At 40.8% G+C, this 24161-nt stretch overlaps 1 protein-coding gene and 1 long non-coding RNA gene across 10 annotated transcripts in view; one reads left to right on the top strand and one right to left on the bottom strand.

Moving 5' to 3' along the window:
• Positions 1-2223: 2223 nt before the first annotated feature.
• LOC141944228 (uncharacterized) lies at positions 2224-7033 on the bottom strand. Of its 2 annotated transcripts, XR_012629204.1 has the most exons (3): positions 6492-7033; positions 4166-4251; positions 2224-3421 (listed from the first exon to the last, which is right to left on the bottom strand). It is a non-coding gene; the product is annotated as an uncharacterized LOC141944228 (long non-coding RNA). The 2 variants fall into 2 exon arrangements; XR_012629203.1 differs by having other exon boundaries at positions 4166-7033.
• A 123-nt stretch (positions 7034-7156) lies between these two features.
• Positions 7157-24161, top strand: part of MON2 (MON2 homolog, regulator of endosome-to-Golgi trafficking) — a 132226-nt gene continuing 115221 nt past the window's right edge. For all 8 annotated transcript variants that reach the window (XM_074870470.1, XM_074870464.1, XM_074870465.1 and 5 more), the window contains exons 1-2: positions 7157-7390; positions 23786-23849. In XM_074870470.1, the coding sequence (XP_074726571.1) occupies positions 7280-7390; positions 23786-23849 (175 nt within the window). In that variant the 5' untranslated portion in view covers positions 7157-7279. The remainder of the gene's footprint in view (positions 7391-23785; positions 23850-24161) is intronic.

Consider the following 24161-nt stretch of genomic DNA (forward strand, 5'->3'; position numbering starts at 1 on the left):
CTGCCTATAAAACAACTGGTCACATTTCAGTTATCTTTGCGAACAGTTGTGCTGGAGGCTCTCTGAAATACAGGGCCATACTGAGTCTTTTCTAGGCTGGTCAGAGTTAGCTACAAATTAAGTTGGTCATGTCGGCAGCGTAGCTGTGGCAGTGTGAGAAAAGAATACCCGAGCAGTGTGCTGGCCTCCATGCTACTTATGTGAGTATAATGAGTATATCTAATTTTATAGATATTTTCTGTATTTTATAGATATAACTGCAATGCTTGCTATGTAGACAGAGGCAACCCCTAATGCATAGGACCTAACATCCAGTCAGTAGATGGAAACTCTCCTGTAGTAACAGTATCACTCAGCAGCCTCAGGGCTGCAACCTTGAGTGATTACCTTAAAGAAGGATTCACCAGAGCCTGGGGAAAGCATCCAGTGGCTTCTCCTCTTTGCCACAGCAGTCAAAAAGAATTATTTTTACACAGGGGAACACCCTTCTCCCCTCTGGTGCTGCTTTGTGATTAGTAGATTGTCTGTTGTCTACCAGGTGTCTGGAAATATTTCCATAATTTTCATACAAGCTGAAGAGAGATAAAAATGAAATTATTAAAAAGATGTAGGGAGGTTTTTGCCAAATAGATGAGAGAGCAGCAAAATAAACAAACTGCAGCACAATGCATATTTTTGACATTCTTCATGAGCATTTTTACATTACACATCCTGCAGTTACAATGAGATACTCAAGAAAAGACTTCTCCTGAGAGTGCAGCTGATCTGCTGTTCACTGCAAGAGCTCTGGATCAAATAACACCGCCTAGAATCACAATTATATTGCTTCAACACATCTACGCATTTATTTCTAAACCAAAATTCCTAATAACAGACATTGCAGTAAATTCTGATCAGAAATGCAACATCACTGAAGTTTCTTCATCTGCTGACCATGACTTCACGCTGTGCTAATTGTTAAGATGGTAGCAGGGATGGTCAGCATGGGGTTTTTCAATGTAAACAACTGTCAAGTAAAATCTCCATCATGGTTTCTGTATTTTCTACACTTGGCAGAAAAAAAAGGTATCATGAATGGACTGTGTTACAGACCATGCAGGGAAAATTCACGGGTGCTGCCTGAATAGATAATAATTCTGTTACCTAACAAATACTATTCCTTGTGTAAGGGAATGAAAGACAGATTCCATTTAACACGCAGAGTAAGGTTTATTTCCCAGGCCAGACACGTACTTCCTGTGTGAGCTGCAAAAGTTATTTAATTTGTCCTGACTCACGCTCAGTTGTGAAGGGCATGGGAGCTGCTGATAAGATTTTGTGAATATCATGTATCTGTCTGTCTGTTGTTACACTGCTAGCTCTAAGACAGCAATAAATTAATTCAAGCAGTGGACAGCAGTTCTTTCTCAGAAAAGATGTTAACAGGTTCAGCTGATTCACTTAGGGCTATGAAAAGACAACACAAAAAAAAAACCCAAACTACTGCTTTCAGAATCTGTTTGGACAAGATTCAAGCAGGAAAAATTGGAAAACCAGCTTTGCTGGCTGGTTATGCAAGAGCCATGGAACCATCTAAGCCTCTGGTTAAGAGATTTGTGTGTGGGCCCTGAAGTGATCGTACTGTAACTCAGTAGGGAATCCTTGCTGAGTATCTAATACAAATCACACATCTGAGATTTTGGGCATTGCTCCTTCACATTTTGTGAGTGACCTTAGAGATAATGTGACATAATTACTGATAGTTTGCTAATGACAAAGAGGATGATACACTGACAAACAGCAGCTGGGATTGCTTTTTTAGTTGACTAAACAAAATGAAATGTGTATTAACTGCAAATATACAAACAAAATGTGTATTAAATGTAAATATATGCTCACACCTATGTGGAAAGGAACACAGGAGGAGTTCACACTGGAAAACAAAGTATTTTTCAATCTCCTGGTAGATCTAATTTCCTGATACAGACGCATCCTGAAGGAACAAGGGCTTTGCTTCTATTAAAAAAAAAAAAAAATACCAGGTACTAGAGGGAAGGTTATTACTTCTGCTTCTAACCCATTTGTGGCTACAACAGAAATATTCTCTTGCCCCATTTCTTGTGTCTGTAATTTAAGAAGGAGCTTTTGAAGCTTTTACACATAGTAAAGTATGTGTATAGGGCTTCTTTGTGCTTACACAGACCAGTACAAGGCATAGATTTTTATAAAGGACTACAGGAAGTATTTGGTAGTAATCCATCTCTCATTCTCTTTTAATTTAACTTTGCCTTTTGATAGCAGTATCTATATTCAATCTACTATGAGACGAAATTTTCTCCATCATGACTCTTAACTCTGCAGTACAAAAAACCACCACAGATGTCTGCAACACCTTTACTTGACCACACAGTTGATGGCATTTCATATCCTGAAGTTTACTTAGTACTGTTACTACATATAGATTCGTATCAGTTACAAAAGTATACAGGAGTGTCAGTAAAGCAAACTCAGAGGAAAAGCCGTGATTCTTCCCATCAGCATGAAACCAATTATTTGCCACAGTGAAATCTGATAGTTTTGCCTCTGTGTAACGCAGCAACAGAACCCTGTTCTCATAATCAGAGTCTGCATCTTCATACACCTACCAGAAAGGACTATAACTAGGAGTAAATACCTGAAATTAACACAGCCGAGCACTATCCCATGTTTAATCGAATCAAAAGGACTGATGTGCATCATTTGGAATGAACACTGGTTTCAAGAAGTAATTTAATGAATCACAATAGGTCTCATGAGCATTTTTGTTGCTAATTAGGGTCATAAAGCTACAGGGAGTGATTTCAAACACCCACTGCCCATCGCAAAATAACATAATTTAATAACAAAGCAAACAACAATATAATTGCAGCGCAATACAAAGTTAGCTTAACAGCTAACTAGCATTTTAGCTTGCTAGTCAAAAACATGCCCTCAGAGATGTCCACATAGGCTGCTCCACTTTCTGACTCAAAAGTTACTTGAACTGAAACTGAGGCATTTAAAACATACCAAAAGACAGGCAAGCACTTCTACTAAGGGTTAAGAATACATGTAATAGTATATATTGCAATGAAATGCAACTACAGTAAGTGACATTCACAATCAAATCAGTGTCACTTAGAAGGATCCTGGCTAGTTTAAATAGTTTAACTGCTCTGGTTTAGCTTAACTAATAAATCTTCTGCATTTACAAAAGGCATACATCAAAACTGAGAAAGATTATCTTGCATTTAAGAGATGCGCCTGAGATTCAGGCACATGCATAGTTCCCAATTCTTGTATTCAGCAGATCTGTAAGAGTTTTCAATTCTGCAACCACTTGTAGGATTCATTTCCAAAACCATAAAGAATCTTGCTGTATTTGGCTGGCAATGCTGAGCAGACTGAGTGTCAAAGCTGGTAGCTGAAAGACATGTATGATAAATGTAAGTGATAAAAAGTGAAGTATGCAAATAGAACAAGTTTTAAACTAAGTTACTGAGATTTAAGTATCAAACACAGAATGGTCTTCAGAGAAGTTGGAGACTGCACTTAACGTAAAAAAACCCTTTTCATTAATAGACATGTTGCTTATTAAAGTAATTCTATACCCAATTTCCTAAAATCCTGAATTACATCAGGTCTCCCCAAATTCACAAGTGCTCTGCTTGGTGCAAAAAGCGTCACAATGGATAAACAGAAATTTTGTGATACTAAAAAATCATAATAATCTCAATTTTAGAAGCAGATTAAATTCCCCAGAATACACCATTACAGTACTCTAAAATTAATTTTGCATTCCAGTACTGTGAGTTGGGTACTATTAAAACTGTATGTTCAGTTTTGTCTGACATAAAGAAGTGTGCTGTTAATCTGCAGAGAGGACAGTGGGTGACTGAAAGTTAAACGCCGGGCATCATAACAGACAACTAAAGAGCTGCAGTAGAATTTTTTTTTCATTCATCACAGCAGACTAATAAATCTGCAATTCTACAATGTAATAGGAAATTTATTATAAGAAAGAATATTAATAATTTTTGCTTATGAGAGGAGTAGTATATGGTCCTTTTTTTCCTGATCTACAAAACAGAGCACAGAGCAAATCGAGATTCATGAAAAGGGTGGAACATCAGCCAGAAAGAGCTTTAAAAAAAAAAGTAAATGTTACACTTAATAGAGGTGGCAGGGATGCTATCAAGTTGTTACAAATATGGAAAGCCTGTAGCATGCTCCCAGTTCTATGCCACTACACACCTGGAACAAAAAAGGACAGATAATCAGCAAGTACAAGCTCATATGATAAAAACAATTAACAGCACGAAATAATCCGCTCTTTCTCAAGAAACCATCATTTTACACAAACAGTATAAATTATGACAAAAACAATACACAAAACATTTCTTCCTAAGAGGTGTAATAGTTTATATTCCAAAATATTTATCACTACTGTTCTTAAATAGTTTCATAATTTTTTACACAATCCTTACCAATAAAAACATACAGAAACAAGTTGTCAATTTTACTCAAATGCAGTAATCGTCTATTCCCTCATTACTTTTACTTCAGAAGTTGGCATTACTCTGTGAGGAAGGGTGGACAAATTTACTGCTATGGCTTGCATTAAAGAAAACACCATCTATCTTTCATATAAGTTAACTTATCAGGCATTCGCCTGATAAGGCGTGATAAGGCGTCTGATAAGAGTGGCTCCCTGTGCAAACTGAATGTTTAAAGTAGTCTTGTCTGGTTAAACAAAACAGTAAGATTTGCAGGAAATTAGTATGCACATACTATCTAATACATACTAATTTGCTTGCTTTAAATGTGATTAATCTCAACTCTTCTTACTGGTCTCACCATTGTTACCAGGAAAATATGGCCATATGACAGTTTTCGTCATCTTCATCATTTTGATTACAGGGATAATAATGACAGTGGGATGCTTTAACCAAAAATGTCCCATTCAGACAAGTTCTGGCCAAAAATACTTGCTCCCTTTTCGTAAGAAATGCTGTGCTATAGAATAGTTTACTGACCTTCACTTCACAAGGAATTTCAATCATTTTAGTTTAGGCAGACAAGTAGGTTCAGTGAGTACAAATATGCCCAGAGCTCACCCTGTACAGTAAATAGGTGGAAAAGTCCAAACAGCAAAAAGGAAGTAAACCATTAAAGCTTACCCAAGAAATACCTATGAATAGCCAATAATTAAGTGACTCATTCTCCCAGCAAACCATCCGTGTTTCTTATGAAGGTATTTGGACCGGTCTGTGAATTGCCACCAGGACTGAAGCCCAAGATGGAAGCATTTAGACAGAAAAATCCTTAGGAAAATGCTTACTGGTTAAGCATGTAAATAGTTCTACTGAAGACAACAAACTTGTGTTTTGGGTCGTTTTTAAGTAAGCATATAAAAAAATCAAAGCTTTTGAGAATACACAGACCGACACATTTTGAAAGCGTAACAATGCTACAGAATCATGGGTTTGAATTTATTGGACACAGGGGTGAAATTCTAACTCCTTGTCCGAAGGAAGTTTGACTGCCTAATTCAATTGTGCAGTATTACACGCAGTTTTAAAAACTCACATCCATTTATCCCATTGTGTCAAGCTAACAGTCAGTAATTTGAAAATTATGTAAAAATAAAGAATTTAAAATAATAAATTAGAGAGCAATCCTGCACTTCTTGCCTCATAAAGCACACCTAGATTTATGTCTACAGGTGCAGTGTACAATGCCATGCCAGTGGGAGCCTATTTACTATATGATTTGCAATGTATCTCACAGGAAATTGACCCCAACATACAAGTAGGGATGCTCAAATTTTTGAGAAGTTCTTTTCCCTTTTTCATTACAAGACACACCAAAAAAAGATAAAAAGAAATTTTAGAGCATTCTCTGAATAAGACTGAAGCCTTTCAGGAAAGTCTGAAGAAAAGACATTATTTATAATAAAATTATTTTAAATAGTGAGGCAGTAAAATTTTATTTTCCATCTGGTTCTTCATAATTTCTTTTTAAGATCCCCACGTTTAAAACCGAGACTGTAGAAACACACGAACATTTTCCAACTCCCTCGGTTTATAAGGGCAACAGAACCATGCTGCATTACAGGTGGGCAGCCACCGCAGTAGAGGATTTACAGCAACCAGCACATGGAAAAATAATTATTGCAGAGACCAAAACCTTTGTGAAATGTTAACTGTTCGACGATGAATGGTGTCCTCCAGCAGGGAGCTCGCAGGCAGCTCTCAGGCTGGAGGGAAGCCTTTGCTGTGGCTGAAGTGACACCGGGAGCTTTGCTACGAGCAACAGATCCTGGTTGAAGAGCTCCTGCTCGTTGCTCGGGTGCCTGCTTTTGAAATCGGTTAAAACCTGCTGGCTGGAAAGCTTTTGGATTTCAGAGGGACACTGCTGGTGACAAGGAAGGTACCCGGGACCCGACTGCCCCCGTCCCCTTGTTTTTGCCCTGCCTGTGTTTATCTTCTCACCGAAGGATTCACTCTGGCTTCACCGGGAGAAAACCACTGAAGGCTGCGTACGCACACGGGTCGCGAAGGGCACAGACCTTCCCTTCTGCAGCAGGAAGTAAAGAACTTCACGATTCACGAGGAAACCGTAATAGCCTGCCTCGCTTTTTGTTTTTTTAAACCGCATTCGGCGCCGACTTCCCTCCGAGAGCCGGACTCGCGGGGGGGGGGGGGGGAAGGACGGACGACGACGACGACTCCTCCAGCCGCTCGGTGGGGGTGGTGGTCGCTGAACACCGCCTGCCGGTGCCCTGCGGCGCGGCCAAGTGTCTTCTTCACCTTCTTCACCCTCACCAGCCCCCACCCCTCCCCAGCTGCTCCTCGCCAACGCCGCAGTTTGTCCCCTCCCAGCCGGCCCCCCTCGGCCCGGGCGCCAGCGCCGCCTCCCGCCCCCTTCCTGCCGGCCCGGCGCGGTTCCAGGGACACAGCGGGAAGGGGGGGACGCTCCGCGCTCCGGCCCAGCTCGGGCCCGGGAAGCCAGGGCCGGGTCGGGGCCGGGTGCCGCCTCCCGCCGCTCCGCCCGCCCCCGGGCCGTGTGTGCGGAAGCGGCCCTGACGCGCGGCGCTGGCGGCGCCCGGGATTGTGGGAGCGGGGGGGCCGCGGCGGCGGCGGCGGCGGCGCTGGGGAGGGGAAGGGGCCGGGGCCGCGGCTGACGGGTTCCGGTGTCGGGCGCAGACGTGTCGGCCGGGGCCGCGGAGCGAGAGGCGCTGCCCCTGCCCGCTCGGAACAGCGCCCGGCCCGGCGGCGCCATGTCCGGGACCAGCAGCCCTGAAGCTGTGAAGAAGCTGCTGGAAAACATGCAGGGGGACCTGCGGGGCCTCAGCCTGGAGTGCCGGAAAAAATTCCCCCCGGTCAAGGAGGTGAGGGGTGGGCTGGGCTGAGCCGGGCCGGGCCGGGCGGCGGGCGCCGCTCCGCAGGGGCCTCTCTCGCCGCGCGGCCCGACCGGAGCGGGGGCTGCCGGCGCGCCCCTGCTCCCGCCCGGGGCCGCTCTCGGTGAGGTCCGTCCTCCATGGCCGCGGGTTGCCGAGCGCCGTCCGCGCCGCGACGTGGCTTTTGCCTGTCTCGTTGGTCCGTGGGTGGTTGTTTTTAATGCGTTATCGAGGCAGGGGACGTGGGCCGGGCTAGTTCACCTCAGGGAGCGGGACTGGGGAGACGGGTCGTCTGTTGACAGGGGCACATTGGGGGCAGCCCCACTTCACCCCCAGCGTCCTCCCGGGGGAAGAGGCAAAGTTTGGCTTTGGCTGTCGCGGCGTCTCCTCGCGAAACTGGCCCGAGGCGGGCTCGGTCCGGCGGGTCCGGGCGCACCGGCGGGCGCCTGCGGGGCAGCGCTGGGGTAGCGCCTGGCGGTGGCCGGGCAGGGGCCGCCCCGCCGGTGAGGGCCGTGCTCGGCCCCCGGGGGCACGGCCGGCCCCGCGCCTGCCGGGGCTGAGGGGGGCTCCTGGGGGCGCGGGGCCTCGCAAAGCTCCTTTCGGGTCCGTGTGTTGCCCGCGTACCGAAGGCACACGCTTTCTGAAGCGTGGCTCCCGACTCGGCGTGTGCTGTCTCTCGCTGCTGTACGTCTGTGTCTGCCGGTGTAACTGCGTGGATCGCCGGTGATCGCTAGCGTACCTCCTGATTCTGGGGTTATGTGGCTTTCCAGTGGTATGGTTACAGCCGAGGAAGCTTGGGAGACACAGAAGTTTAGGTTACTTTTCTCTCCCTTTTTAAAAATTCCATTAATAACCTCAGGCCAGTAGGATTTTTCCAACGTCAGTTTACTCTGTGTGCAGTTTGAGATTTAAGTAATCTTGATGAGCAGGATTACTGTAATTGAAGGGCAGTCAGATTTTTTTCCCTCTAATTTAAAGTATACTTCTTAACCGTGTGTTTCTCTAGCGTGTTTACACAGTCAGTTTAAGTTTTGCCCTATCAGTAGTTTGCCACTTGCTATCTTAAAAAATATTTTCTCTATGCAATAGTGGGAGGAAAAATACTAATACGTTAACTCAGATTAAGCTGCAGAACCAGGAGGGTACCTGCGCAAATATGGTAAAGACTCTGTCAGTTTGGAAGAAAGGAATTGCGTGTGTAATGTGACTTGACTGCCAATTAAGTGATAGCATATTTAATGTTGTATGAAGTGTTACACTCTTCAACAGATGAACTGGAACTAATGACTGTGCTTGTTTTGAAAGGCATGAAGCAACACACTGTAGCAGAGTATGTTATATACGATTGTATGTTGCAGAGGAATGCCAGTGTGTTTGAGAAGTTGTGTGTGGTCACAGGAAAACAAGAGAAAGTTGTGATCAGTTCTGAGAAATCGTGTGTGGTCACATGTAAATAAGAAAAGTTGTGGTCAGTTGAACAGAAATCTGTGTGTGTGTTTTGGAGGGAGGCTGGGGTGCTGCTTCCACTTTCTCCTGTGTATTACTGTGTGACTAAGTTGTTTGGTCTCTGAAAGAGTTTCCCCACAGAGTTAATGTTTATTTTCCTCAAGATCTACAAAGGAGATGGGCAATGTAATTGTTAGTATTTTTAGTAATACTTCGTTATATTTGCCATGCTGAAGGATAGAATAACTACTGCATGTGCAGTTCTCGATACTCGTTCAGCATGTTTATCATATGCTTTTATAAGTACAACTTTTGTGTTGTTTCCTTTTAAACCTCGACAGCACTTTGCATAGCTTCATTAAAAACACAGTTTTTCCGTGTTTTCTGGCATTTGGGTAGGTTTATGGAATAATACTGGAAGTTGTTTAAAAAGAGATGAGACTCTGCTATGAGTTGTGGGCTCACAAGAGAGCAGTCCTACAGTAGGATGTATGATACGGTCACAGGAAACGATCTTACTTCCTCAGTTCTGGAAGCCATTTTTTTTGTTCTAGTTTTAAAGGAGGCGGGTGTCCTTTTCTGTCAAATCTCAACTGCTAAACAGGTATTTTAATTGCATGCATTTGGTCTGATCATGATTAGATTTGGCTAGATTCCTACTATTTATAATCTCACTGTTTTACTTGCAGTATAACTAGACTATCTTCATCACTACCACTTACATTGTAATTTATGAGTTTATCTTGCAGCTGACTTGTATGCTTCCATGTCACTTAATAAACTTATTGTACTGTGATAAAGCTATTGAAAAACTCCTAGTCCAGAATTAGTAGTTACAAGCTCTATTGTAGTTGTTAGAGTTGATAGGTATTTTATGAAGGTAAACTGCTTCTAATGATCTTTACAATTTCTGATGTAATCTAAAATTTTGCTCACAGCTATTTGTTATTGTCAGCCATTTCTAAAATGATTTGTCTATTTTTTATATTAATACTGTTAAAATTCTGCAAAATTAATTTAGCTGATAAGTTTGCTGCTGATAAAGGTAGTAGTGCAGTTCTCGATTCTACTTGTTGCTCAAATGATTGATTTGAGGGAATCCTGTTTTAATCAATACTGTAAGGAGTTAGAAAGTGGTATGATCAGAAGAATAGAGCCTAGGGTTTTTTTAATTAAGTAGGGGGTTAGTTTTCACTTTTTAAAGATCATTCAGATGCATATGTTATTACAAACTAATGCCATATCTATTAGGTACAGAGAGACCAAAATAATATTAAATGATTCTTTGAACAGGCAGGTAGATGACACTGCTGAAGAGCTTTACCGGATAATTTTTTTTGGGGGGGGGGGGGGGAGGGGGAGGGGGAGGGGGAGGGGAAGCAGATGCAGCAGAAAAGGGGACAGCCAGCTGTGGGATCCCACAGACTCTGGGATTTAGACCTCTTCAGGTAGGAGCTGGAATTAAGGTTTTAAACCCTTATTGGAAATGGAACTTGAACTCTTCACTGTTTTAAGCACTTTAATCTCAGATTTTTCTATTACTTTTGAGTCTGTGATATTTTCTTAGTAGGTCACATTTATGCGGAGATCATGTAGTTTTTAAGTCTTTTAAGTTTTAAGTCTTTAAGTTTTTTAAGTGGATTCTGAGGTTTTTGCTGACTCTTTGATAATCTGTTAAGAAACATTGAAATTACTTTCTCCCAATGTTAAATTTATGACACAAATGTGTGGCAAACTTTGTCCCCCTTAGAGCCTTTAACTAAGAAATAACAGAATGTATTGTTGGCCCCAAAGCAATCTACACCTCGTCTTTGCTCATGTGAAAAGTGCTCTGAGTAAGATTTTCCTAGGTGGTGCTGCTTAATACATTGAGAATGGGAGCTGCAGAAAAAATCTGTGGGTTTGAGATTGTGTTGCTGGTGACATTTGGGGATTAACTAACATGATAGACTTATTTTTCTTAAGAGTGTGGGGAATACCAGTTACTACCAGACTTCAGACCCACATCTGTTTGTTGCTAGGTGGTTTTCCCGTTTGATACTTCCTCGGATCAGCACTGACTACAGAAGTATACTAAGCATGAAAACTATATACTGTACTCAAGGAGTAATTTGGTGGTTATGTCTGTGATATGCCAAAACTATTTATATTGGCTGACATACAAGTAATGACATTGCTGAAAAATGTATTTGTGTTTTCACACTATATTTCTATTTTCCTGTTAGCAAAATAGACACCAACCATGGATGTGTTAGAAACTCTCAGGGCAAGTGTAAATTAAACAGTATCGTTTGGAGCTTGAAATTACAGAGGATGAAGCAGACTTTAGTACAGGCATCAGTTGTGCTCATGTTATCTTAAGTAATATGGCATTTCTCCTAGAAAACAATACCACTTGATCATTATTCTGTTGTTTTGAATGGTCTAACTAGAAAGCACTGTAATGCTTCTAACTCTGAACTGCATTGCATGCATAGAGCTTTATAAACTATTTTAACCTGCTGGTGACTGGAGTTTGACAGCCTGTGCTGGGTGTGTGGGAAGCTGGCAGTGCTCTCTTTAGTGAACTGGAGTAAAAATTTTGTCTTATCACAAAACTGAAAATAGTTTAGTGTGCTAAACCTTCTGTTTCTTATTGCCAAATGAAAATATTGTTCTGTAAATTGCATCTGATTTGGTTAGATAATTTCACTGTGTAAGAAACCTTAGAAATGCAAGGGGAAAATATTTATAATTAGCAGATATAATGGCATTAAAAGGGAAAATAAGTATACCCAAAAAGTTCTTCTTGACCTGAATTTCAGTTGTATGTAACTCCTTGTTGTTTACACGCTTCCAGTCCAACACTCTCAGCTTTCTAGTAGGCTTGTAGTCTCTACGTTGACTCAGGTTTTTTCTTGACTTTTAAATAACAGTAAAAGCAAAATCAGCTTAAAAAAACACATTAAAAAATTAACGCTTATCCAGCTCCGTGCACAGTTACAGGCACACTTGTGCTGATAGAAGAGGAGAAGGGAGAGGGCGGGAGGGGTTGGAGTGGGCAGGGACTGCATCTTCCCATGGCAGGATCAGCTTGGCCTGGCTTAGACCCACCGTGGGACAGGGTGTGCCCTCTGCTTAGCAGTTGTGTAGTGGATTGCAGGTGTCTGTTTTAGGACGGTTCCTGCTGATGTGGTTATTTGGAATAGTAGGACTGGAAAAGAAATAGTGTTCAATTTCCTGCAACCTGGAAAAGCAGCACAGTGTTAGCTTTGAATACTTTGGTCAGTTGAAGTGCTCTCTTGAGACTCCTGAAAGATAGCTTTTGATAGCCTCTCTGTACTGTTTCCTTTTCAGACCTTTGTTTGAAACAGCAGCATTGCTTCTGTTTGTTTCTTGAGTTGTGTATGCCTTTGGCATACAGACGTATTTTTGAAACTGTATTGTAAATTAATTTGCTGTGTCTAGGAAAAATAATAGAATCCAGTTTTGCAATCTTATTTTCCTTCTTTTATAAGTAACTAATTACAGGCAAGTAGCCTTACAAAATTCTTTGGGTAAAAGTTAAAGAACCCAGATTCAAGTCACTTCTGGATAAAGCAAACTTTAATGACAGTGGAAGTGGTGTGGACTAGCTGAGCCAAGAGATAGGATTTGTCCTTTCTGAGGGGCTATCTGTTGTGTTCTGTGAACACAGGTTTTATTCATACATTTCTTCATACAGAGTCCGCTCCTCTCTGCACTGAGTGATATACATGACAGTTTCATCCCCTGGGTTAAATCATTCTAATTTTGGAATGATATGCTGATCCTGAACACATCTTAGGGCTAATGCTAAAAAATCAGTTGGGAAGCTTGTCCTATTTAGGGAACCTCTCTGATGTCATTGGGTAGCTGTATGAAACTAAATATGAAGATGTGTTGCAAAATTTAAACATATGGTAAAAAGGTACAGATCAGTTAATTGGGTTTATAATGTGAAGTGATCATTAGGATTCCTAATGCAAGTGGAAGTAACACTTAAAAAATGTGAACATTAGCTGGTTTGTTCTGCAACAGAAACAATATTTCGGAAAATCTGTTGGATGTAGTGCAGTACACAAATCACAGAAGGCTAAGAAAGAAAATGATATGGTGAAATGCCGTGTGATTTGGGCATTTGGGTCGCTTGATGTATTACTGGCATTGAATGGTTTCCAAGATCTCTGCATTCATGCTACTCTGGTGGTAAAAAGATGAGTCAAATGGACGTGGCAATGAACAAACCTTTGCATGTAGACCATTTTCTGGAAGGGGAAGCTAACCTACACTGAACTTTCCAGGTTGGTTAGTTTTCAGGTCTTCACAGCGTTAGTTCAGAAGGATGAAAATACTGTAGAGTTTTTTGTTTGCTGTAACTGGTATTTACTGTGGCAGGTGCACCCACCCTGATGAAGATGGGGCTTTCTGGCTGCTGAGATATAGTGGCTGTTGATTTCTTTTTCTCACCCTTGTTCTTTGGGTTTTACAGTAATTGTGGCCCTCAGCCACTAAGGGTTGTTATTGACCACAGATCAGGTTCCACTCAGAGTGGAATAAATGAAGTCCCCTGGGGGAGCCGTTTTGAGCTAGTCCCCCAAGCGCAGCACGATGTAGTCAGGGACTCTCCTCTTGGATTGGATGCCACCCAAGGAAATTCCTCGTGGTTGAAAGCATTCACTTTTTAGGGGAGTGATCAGACGTTTTGAATTGTCATTAAATCCTAGGAGTTTATTGAATTTTGTGCAGTAATAGTTTTTCTTCCTCTCACAGACATTTGGATCTGCCATTTACGAATAATTTCTGGCGTGCCAGTCAATTATATAAAAAAAATGTTATTTTAATTATTGTCTGTTTAATTTGAGAGCCTCTGCAACATTCACTTAACTAATATTTTAAAGGCTCTTTTGAAATAGAGAAACTATGCTCTGTAAAATGCATATTGTCATAATTAGGCAGCTTGCACTCAAGCATGTGACTGGAGATTATTCTGTAGCATTCTTTAGTTACTAGCTGGTAGCTGAACTGGTAACTTGAAACAGGTGATTCCTAATATTTCCTACAGTTCCTTTTATAATTCCTGATCTTTAGCAATAGCTGTGTCTGATAGCTTCGTGTTTGGAATCCATTAATTTTACAGTGTTTCTTACTCAATATTGATTTGTGTACAGTAGTATTTTTTCAAAATTATGTTTTTAAAAGTGTACTGTTTATGTTTCTAGGGGATTGTCATTATTCAAATGTGTTCTAAGCATCAAGATTTATTGTAAATCCTAAATTTCATGTCATCATTTTAGTCTTTGATAAGGAACATCATGCGTTGAAAAATGATTCACATCATGCACATAGACCCCATTTCTCCATCATGTAATACCTTGCAATTTAATGAATGAAAAAATGACTAAAATTTTATGTATCTTTATATGTATCTATGTATCTGTGTGTACCTTATATATAAAGTACACAGTCTGTCTATACTTCTAATGTTAAGCTTCAGTACAGGATTAAAGTGCCTAATTTTGGGTGTCTAAACTTCCTTCATCGATTGTGCAGGCTCAGTTTGTTATGGAAATACTGTCAGTAGAGCCAAATAGCTATTCAGAGGATCTTGTAGCCAGGGGATTGATTCACTCTGTCACCTACACATTAGGTGTATTTGCCACTTGAGATACATTCATGTTTCTTCGTTGGCTTCCAGCAGTTGGTCTGGAAGAGCATGGGTCTTCTGCTGTCTGCATGTAGTTGCCTTGGATACAGAGGCCTAAATTTAGACCTCTGTATTGAGCCCCTCCTAGCGGGTCAGCTGAATTAGTTTAAGGAAAGGCTTTAAGAATTGAGGACATAATGGGAGCCTAAATATTTAAATTTGTGCATCTTAATCTGTGATTTAATCCCCATCTGCCTCCTATGGCGTCCTGAAGATTATACAGGAAACATGTAGCAGAAGCTGGAAATTCTTGGTGACTCCAGTTCTCAAATAGTGCCCAAACTGTCGACTGTTGTTTCTTTTTACCAGGTGCCTGGCAAACAGGCATTGCTGTCTCTGCCTGGGTGACTCAATATAGTATTTGTGGCAAAGCCTCAGGAGTTCCCTGGTCCCATCTGTTCTGATCGACAAGCTGAAGGCGAAATTAGTTTGAACTTCAAGTGTAAATCTTCTAAAGCTCTGAAACGGGGTGTTGTGTTTTTTTTTTTTTAAATGTAGAATGATGATTGTTGTGACAGAAGTATGTCATGAAAATTCAAGTGCTTTATTTCAGTGATACATAATCATTTGTGTTGTACTTGATGGATCACTCAAGTATCCATTAATGGTAGACGTGGGCACTCTCAAGACATCCATAGGCTATGTATATATAATATTAATGTTATACACCGTGTTATATACAATAATACAAAATACAGGGTACATCTCATTGTGGGAAAAGTATAACTTAAGAATTTGTTGCTAATTGGCTGTGTTTCTTCTGTATCAAGTTTTGGTTAGCTTTTTTCCTTTCTATCTACATCAGTGCTGTTCAGTAATGAGTAGTTTTGTTACTCATTCTGATTTGTTCTGTTGATTTATATGTGATGGTTTTTCTAGCTGAGGTGTAATATTTTGATTGTTGAATGAAAACTCTTGATATGAAGTATTTATATTTCATTATCTTTACCTCCACATTCACCTCAAGTGAGGTACCTCCAGAGACAACATCTCTGAAGTAATTTAGGTAACACTGGCACCTCTCCTGGCATTATTGACAGTTAACCTTCAGGATTCTGAATTGACTGCTGATACTGCAGACTGACAATTTCAGAAGATTAATGGGCCAGAAGAGTAGTCACTCCTGTCAGGTGAAAGAGCACTTTTAATATGAGGGCAACAAATACACTTGCACTAAAGCTGGAAATGAACAAGGTTGTGTGTTGTTTTTCTAAAACAAACAAACAACAAAACAAAACCTCCAATATCATAAATCTTGAATTGGTGGAGAAAGTGTGTAATAGAATCAGTTAATGCTTTTACTTTTTCTCAAAGAATTGGAGCTCTGGTAATTGAGAATGGCACCATCCTTGAGTAGAGTCAAGTCTAGCAGGAATTAAGTTTGGTATCTTCAGCTGTTGGTGTGCCTGTTGCTGGGATCAGAAATGTACACTATTTATTTCTTTCATTGGGCACAAGTAAATCATGATGTAGAATAAAGCAGAGCAATTTTGCTTCTGTCTCAGGTAAAGTGTGAACAGCTGAAGAAACTACTTTGTATATGAATAGAGACTGATGGTCTGTTTGCAATTTCTTGTCTTTATATGCTAAATAAAGGTAATGCAAGCAAAACCAGCAAATATATTAATTTCTTGATTTAAAAAAAAAAGTTAATCAGGCTGTTCAACAATTCATGTAAATCACATTCTAAACTTAAGAAATTGGAAGACTGTAGCTGGTTTTGTATTGAAGGTTTTGTGATAGTGAAAGTGGTTTACCAAAATACAATTTCAATTTACAGGAAAATTAGTACTATTTTACCATGATTACTAAGATTCTGTAGAAGAAAAATTACAGTGAGAAACTTGTTCAGGAATTGCAGAATATGAAGTGATTTGAAAGGTGCATTATTGCTTTCAGTGTTCCCTGCTTTCTTTCTCTACTTGTACATGTATCCAGGATGGAGCACACATCTGAACAGTGATCGCAAACTGCTTCATGTTCACTGCAGCCTGCCTTTAGGAAGCTGTGGATGTTAACAGACCCTGCCCTTAGTCTTGTCTTCCTCAGGTTGAAAAAGTGCAGCTATTACAGTATCTCCTTATCTAGTCTCCATCCTCCAGCTGTCTTGGTAGACCTCCACTGTACTTGCCTCAACATGTCAATGGCTTTCTTGCACCGGGGCGTCTAAAACTGGATGTATTACTCCAGCAGTCCCACAAGAGCCAAAGAGAGGGAAGGACTCCCCTTGACTGGCTGCCTATGTTCTTGCTAATAAGCCCAGCATTGCTACAAGGGCTCACTACTGGCTCTTGATTCATGCTACATTCATGTTGGCTGTTCGTAACCATCTTCTTGTCCTGCATGTGCCTAGAAATAGCTTCCAGGAGGATTTGTCCCAGTGAGTGACCTGAAGCAGACTGGCCTGTAGTGCCCTGAAAGCTCTTCCCTGCCCTCCCTGGAGAGGATGTGTAGTGCATACCTTTCCCCCGTCATCAATAACCTTCCTCAGTCACTGTGACCCTGATAGAGGATGTCCTTTCAATGAGACTGGTCCTTGGGCTTCTATGTGTCCATTTGACCTAAGTATTCAGTTTGTGTACTCCCTGCCTGTATCTGCCTTTACGGGGGGGTGGTGCTCCATTCCCAGAGCAAAGCTGGTAGGCTTTGCTCCAAGCCAGTAGAATGTGAGCAAGCTCTAATCCAAATACATTAAATCATTCCGTGTAATAAATCCCTGTGAGTGCACAATGCTGTGTGATCAGAACTGGCATTTCACCAGTTTAAATCACAGGTAGAGAGGTAGAGTGAGCATATGTAAAAGAGAAGGGTCTGAGTAGGGATTGTACTCCTGGGGAGGAAGATACAGAAGGCAAGTACAGTGTTTTTTTACGCAAATGTGGTATACTCAAGTGCTTTCATGAGGTTGATTTAGTGTGGAGCTTTTTCTGAGTGTGTCCTTTTTCCAAATAATAGTTTAGCAGCACAGTAATGGTCCAGAATGTGCTTTTGCAAAGCAAGCCAGAATAACAATGAAGTGAAACTGTACTTTAGACAGGAGGATCTCTTATCTAAACTGTTGGATATAGGGTTAGTGTTCAAGTTGGAAAGGCAGATAATGATGAATAGAAAAAAATTGCTCTTTTTATTTCACGTAACAGATGTGGAAGTGACCATAGATGACATATATTACTCTCATCCAATCTTAGTAAAAGGTTAGCAAACAATGTAATGTAAATACCAATGCAGACCATCATTCCTGAAAGCATTCCTGAATGCTTTTCTTTTTAGAAGAGAGAAATCAAAAGCTTGTGTAGTAAGAGCTGCAAACCTTACAGCAATTTTAGTATCTCTGGAGATAGCAATCTGCTCTGAACGTACAATAAAAACACAAATGGTAATTCAAAGCACTAGCGGTGGAAATTCTTTATTAACTTTTGGTAACAATACTATCACATTTAGAAGTTCATACAAAAATATATTTAAATGTTAGATCAATCCTTAGTAGAAATTAGCACATGCCTGGTTGCTATGTTAAATATCTTTATGTGTATATGTAATTTTTGGTTTAAAAAAAAAAGGTGCTGAATTCTGGTCCTAATTGTGAGATAGCAGTTTCTTTGAAGATCAGCAAGTTGATCCATTTAAAACCTTTTTAAAAACCCTTTTTTTAAACTTTTGAAAAATTGGTGGTATGGCAGAGACAGTGGGTGTTCTTTTTACTTTCTGAAAAGGGTCACTGGTAAGAGAGATTTGAGATTAGAATTTTGTGTCATCTTTCCCTTATGAAAAGTTGTTAACTATGTTGTTATTTTTCAATGAAAAAAGGGTAGCTTTTTCACATTTACCCCAGAGTAAGGGCAAATCCTTGGGGTTTACTGTGGAGCAACTCATGTGCTGTCAGATCACATCCCAGCTGACCCTTCTGGGACCTTGGTTGCCTGTCCATATGCATTGCGGTAGAGCTCCATTTTGTCTTTGCCTGTGAGTAGAAAACTGCTGAATAATTATAAAGTTACGTGTTCAAGCATGCGCCATACCATTATTCCTTGTAGCCATTCTTTGGCTGCCAAGTAACATGATCGTGGAGTTAGCTATAGTGGTATCTTTCTGTAATGCAGACTGTCCACTGCAGTTGGGTTTGAGAGCTTCCACAGTGTCCCTGGAAGACAGATCTGAGGAGGCAGTGCCTTTCACCTGCACTTACCACTCTGCAGCTGGTAAGGGTGACTTGCGTTTACATCATCCTGAACAGTAGCTACTAGAACTGCATATCCCAGCATACCTCCATATACTATTTATGAGTTATAGGTCTTTAAATATCATAGAATCATAGAATGATTTGGGTTGGAAGGGATGTTAAAGATCATTTGGTTCCAACCCCTCTGCCACTGACAGGGACACCTTCCACTAGACCAGGTTGCTCAAAGCCCCATCCAACCTGGCCTTGAATACTTCCAGGGAGGGGGCATCCACAACCTCTTTGGGCAACCTGTTCCAGTGTCTCACCACCCTCACAGTAAAGAATTTCTTCCTAATATCTAATCTAAATTTACCCTCTTTCAGTTTAGAACCGTTAGCCCTCATCCTGTCTCTACACTCCCTGATAAAGAGTCCCTCCCCATCTTTCCTGTAGGCCTATTTAAGTACTGGAAGGCTGCTATAAGGTCTCCCTGAAACCTTCTCTTCTCTGTGCTGAACATCCCCAACTCTCTCAGCCTGTCCTCATAAGGGAGGTGCTCCAGCCCCCTGATCATCTTCATGCCCTCCTCTGGACTCATTTAGGCAGATCCATGCCCATCTTATGTTGGGGGTCCCGGTGCTGGACACAGTACTCCAGGTGGGGTCTCACGAGAGCAGAGTAGAGTGGGAGAATCACCTCCCTTGACCTGCTGGCCACACTTCTTTTGATGCAGCCCAGGATACAGTTGGCTTTCTGGGTTGCGAGTGCACATTGCTGGCTCATGTTCAGTTTTTCATCGAGTATTACCCCCAAGTCCTTCTCTGCAGGGCTGCTCTCAGTCCAGTCACCTCTCAGCCTGTATTTGTGCCTGGGATTGCCCCAGCCCATGTGCAGGCTGTTGCACTTGGCCTTGCTGAACTTCATGAGGTTTGCACAGTCCTACCTCTCAAGCCTGTCAAGGTCCCTGTGGATGGCATCCCTGCCCTCCAGTGTGTTGACCACACCACACAGCTTGGTGTTGTTGGCAAACTTGCTGAGGGTGCACTCAATCCCAAGATGTTAAATAGCGCTGGTCCCAACACCAACCCCTGAGGAACACCACTTGTCCCTGCTCTCCACTTGGACGTTGAGCTGTTGACTGCAGCTCTTTGAGTGCAACCACCCAGCCAGTTCCTTATCCACCGAGTGGTCCATCCATCAAATCCATGTCTCTCCAATTTAGAGACAAGGATGTTGTGTGGGACAGTGTCAGGTGCTTTGCACAAGTCCAGGTAGATGATGTCAGTTGCTCTTCCCTTATCCACCAACACTGTGACCCATCGTAGAAGGTCACCAAATTCGTTGGGCATGATTTCCCCTTAACGAAGCCATGTTGGCTGTCACCAATCACCTCCTTATTTCCATGTGCCCTAGCACAGTTTCCAGGAGGATATGCGTCACACAGAGTATACTGTGGAGAAATTTAGGTCTTGAATGTTACCTGGATGTTGGAAAATGTTGATTCTGCTTGAGAATAGGTTAAATCTTTGCTTGCTGGGTGTCTGAGCAGATATTACCTGTCTGTGTTACCTGGTTGGTGGATTTGGCCCTGCACAGGGGTTAAAATTTCCCAGAATTTGGAAGATGCTCACAGAACATCTAATGTCAGGAAGCCTGAAGTTCTTCCCTGTTTGAACTGACAACTGAGAAATCAGTGAGGAGGGGAAGAGGTTTGGATCTGAGAAACTCTTAAAACTGGGTTTGAAAATCTCTGTGGATTTCAACATCCTGGTCTCTCTTGTGCAGAGAGCCTCTGTCTATAAGGTGGCTTTAGGGTGAGGTTCTCAGCAAGCTGTGAATGTTGTTGTCAGACTGTACCTTGGGAGAGGAACTTTGAGGCCAGGAGGTAGATATGCACAGGCTTCTTTTCAGTCTACTTGGAACTGCACTATGTGTGTCTTGATATTTTTTTTGTACATAAATTCTGCGTTTGCCTTACTTTGCTTTCTGTGAAGGGTGATTTCCACATAATCAGCAAATACTTGGTAAGTTCCAAGAAAGCACAAAGATGATGGGGCAAGTGCTTGAGCCTGGAGGGTCTTGTTGAATTTTGCTGTGAGATTATCGAGTGTTTGATTAAAAACAAATCAAAGTACCGGAAGAGATTGACTTGACTATAGGCTATCACTGAGAGTCAGTTTCAGTTCTTCATTGGTATTTCTTCTCCTCAAACTGAGTGCTGTAGTTGCTTCAGCAGAAATATGAAGCAAAACTCAATAATGCCAAGTGTGTGTTTGGGACATTTTACGTCAGTTCATTTTACAATTATTAAAGTAGCGGAGAAAGAAATCTAATTGAAGGTTTCAGGTACATTTGAGCTTTGTTACGTTACAGGAATTACGTGTATTTGCTTCTCTTTAAAATTAAGACATTAACTGACTTGCTCATTAAACTACTATTAGCTGCGATACTAAGGGAAACTGTTAATGTTACTTTTAGTAGTGCTGACTGCTTTAAAAACTTGGTGCCTTATGTTTGTGTGAAAGTAAATTATCATATTTGTACCCATACATAAACAGTATGATGCTGGCCATTTCCTTGATTAACGTTGTTCTAAAATCCTTTTTCTAATGGGGCAGTATCCCGGAGAGTGCTGCAGCAGTTGATCTAAATTTGTAAACTTAAAATCTACTAATATCTCTTTTAATTTGCCAAGTTAAACTGATGCAGTCGAAATCCACTTTTATACTGATGTATACAGAATAGCCTGGTAACTGTGTATAGTCTCATTTTTTTACTGGTTATTTGTGATCAACTGAGGTAATTTTTTGTAGATGTTAATATATGGACCTTTTTACATATATAAGGGAGGATTTTTTTGTAGAATGTGTGCAGCGCGACTAGTTTTTAACTGTAAACATTTTGAATTGGGATTCTAAATAGAAAATATAGCATAAGGCAGATAATCATAGTTTTTCTCCATGAGATACAGGAAATTCTATCTGTTATATTCAGAGCAGTAGTAAAAAGTCTTAATATATGTTGTTTTATCTTAGGTTTTTTTTAATATGCTATTTTATATAAAGCTAGCATGGAAACAACTGTGAAACATGTTGGAAATAATTTTTTCCGTCTTTGTGCGGAGTGCACCATGTTTGCAAATGTCACACATGTGGGCAGGCTTAATATTTCTTTGATTCAGAGTGAGTTTGTCACTCCTGGCAAGAAAGAAATCGATTGTCAGTAGATGATGATTTTTAGTTTGCAGATAATTGAAGTTGGACTGTGACAAATCCTTCATATTAATTAATAGGAACAATTTGGTTTGACAAGACACCCCCCCCCCCCCCCAATTAGCTGACAATTTATAACTGAAGAAGAATGGGATTGACTTGAAACTGAAGACACTTCAGTGCATTAAGTTAACATAATTAAAATAAATGAGAACTGCGTTTGGCACTCTTCATTTTAATTATGTGAAAGATATATTTACATGTTGCTTTGTGCTCATTTGAGCATGTTGTATGTTAGTTGAGGCATTCTGGATATTATTCTGTCTGTATTTTTAAAGTAGAAACACTGTGTTCAGCAAAGCTTAAATAATTATCCAGAATTTCACAAGTCCCTTAAATGGTCTTGAGACAGTGTTTAGTATTTCTGTGTTTGAGGAAATAAAAAAAAAAGAAAAGAGTTGAAAATTTCAGTTCTGTATTTCCAATTTAGCTATTTTGATAAATATATGTATCAACTCTTAAAATATTTGATTATGAACTTGTACAGTCATCTTAACCTGACTTTTTGGGAAATCTTGTTGGAGTAGTGTTTTGATGAATGGGGAATATTCCTACTCGGTAGAACTTCATGTACTGTGGCTTTTGCATTTCTGCTGCCACAGCTTGTCTGCTTCTCTAATCTGTTCTATATAGTGATGGCACCCTTCTTTAAATAGTAATAGTCAGAGGAAAAATGGAAACATTTATTATGGGAAGTATGCAGAAGTACAAAGCTCAAGTAAAAGGGGAAATGTACTTTCAAATTTGTCAGAACAGTGTTTTCCAGCAATTTGCTTCCTATTGTTTGGGAAAACCTGTTGCATTTATTTTGGTGTACAGCATATTGAACATGTTTTCTTTAATTCTTTCAAGAGGTTTATAGCATATTAATGGAACTGAAAATTAGAAAGGTGCCATTTGCAATGTATTTTTGTGTTTTGTACACAAAACTTGTCAGAAATCATAATTTTGAATTGCAAAGCCTCAATGTTATATTTTCAGTTTGGTTTGATCTAATTAGAGAACACGACTTCAGCGTTCTATGCTGGGAAGCACTTATGGACAATCGAAGAGGGAATTGCTGTTCCCTCGCAGCAGTATGTGATCTCCTCGGTGGGCTGCTCAGCTCTGCAGCACCTGGTTGTCATCCAGCCAGTCTGTGCACATGCATCCCTCAACCTGCACGTCTGCAGCCCTGGGTCCCGTTGAAGGGGTGCATGAGGGAGAGGAGGATGCTGTTTGTCTGTCAGGTCAGGCTTACAGGGAAAGGGGAGGAGCTGTTGATGTGGATTGTATGTCATGTCAGGAAGAATGGAGAGTATTGTTAGGAAGCCTTCCTTATGGTATTGCCCTGATATAATTTGTGTAGGGCATTCAGGATACAAAAGCCACGGGGAAATGGCTTTCATTCTGATCCTGGTTGTTAGTGAAAGTGTTATCAGTTCTTCAGCATTTCAACCCGATGAATGTGACAGATTATATACATCATGGTAGTTGTTTCACAGTTTGAAACTGTACAGAGACTGTAACGTGGTTTTTTTGTTTACTAGTGATTTTTCTTTGTAGGACTAGAAAGTAATACAGTGAGAGTTGTGATTCATAAAAATTCTGAACCACAGAATAAACCCCTTCCTGTGGAATTCTGGAAGGGAATTCCAGAAGCTACAACAATTTCACTTTTGCATTATCTCTGCTTACTGAAAATACTAGAAAAACATTTTTGCCCTGAGACTACATTTTTTATTTATCTTCAATATTCTTATTTCTTTCCAGACATTGTTGTATGAAATAGCATCTAAACTACTTATTTTCTTCTCTTCAAGGCTGCTGAATCAGGAATAATAAAAGTGAAAACAATAGCTGCACGGAACACTGATATTTTGGCAGGTAATTATTTGCAATGCAATGGAAAAAATAAACTTGGGTTACAGATCAAAATGTTAAAAAGGTGTCTTGGTTATGTGTAATAATCCTACATGTCTTTTAGTGTGTGTTATATCAGTGATGCTTTACTTTCAGGCACCTAGCAAAAAATCCAGTAGCATGAGAATTTTTAAGTACTACTTCTGCTGCATGTTAGTGCTATACTGATGATGAGGAAGGTCTCTGTTTTCAGTTGTGGCTCTACAAAAATGATCATCCACTTAGCAAAATAGCATGAAATACTTAGACTCCAGTGTTTTATTTACTGTCTACGTC

Source organism: Strix uralensis, chromosome 5 (genome assembly GCF_047716275.1).
Source record: "Strix uralensis isolate ZFMK-TIS-50842 chromosome 5, bStrUra1, whole genome shotgun sequence".
Classification (NCBI taxonomy): Eukaryota; Metazoa; Chordata; class Aves; order Strigiformes; family Strigidae; genus Strix; species Strix uralensis.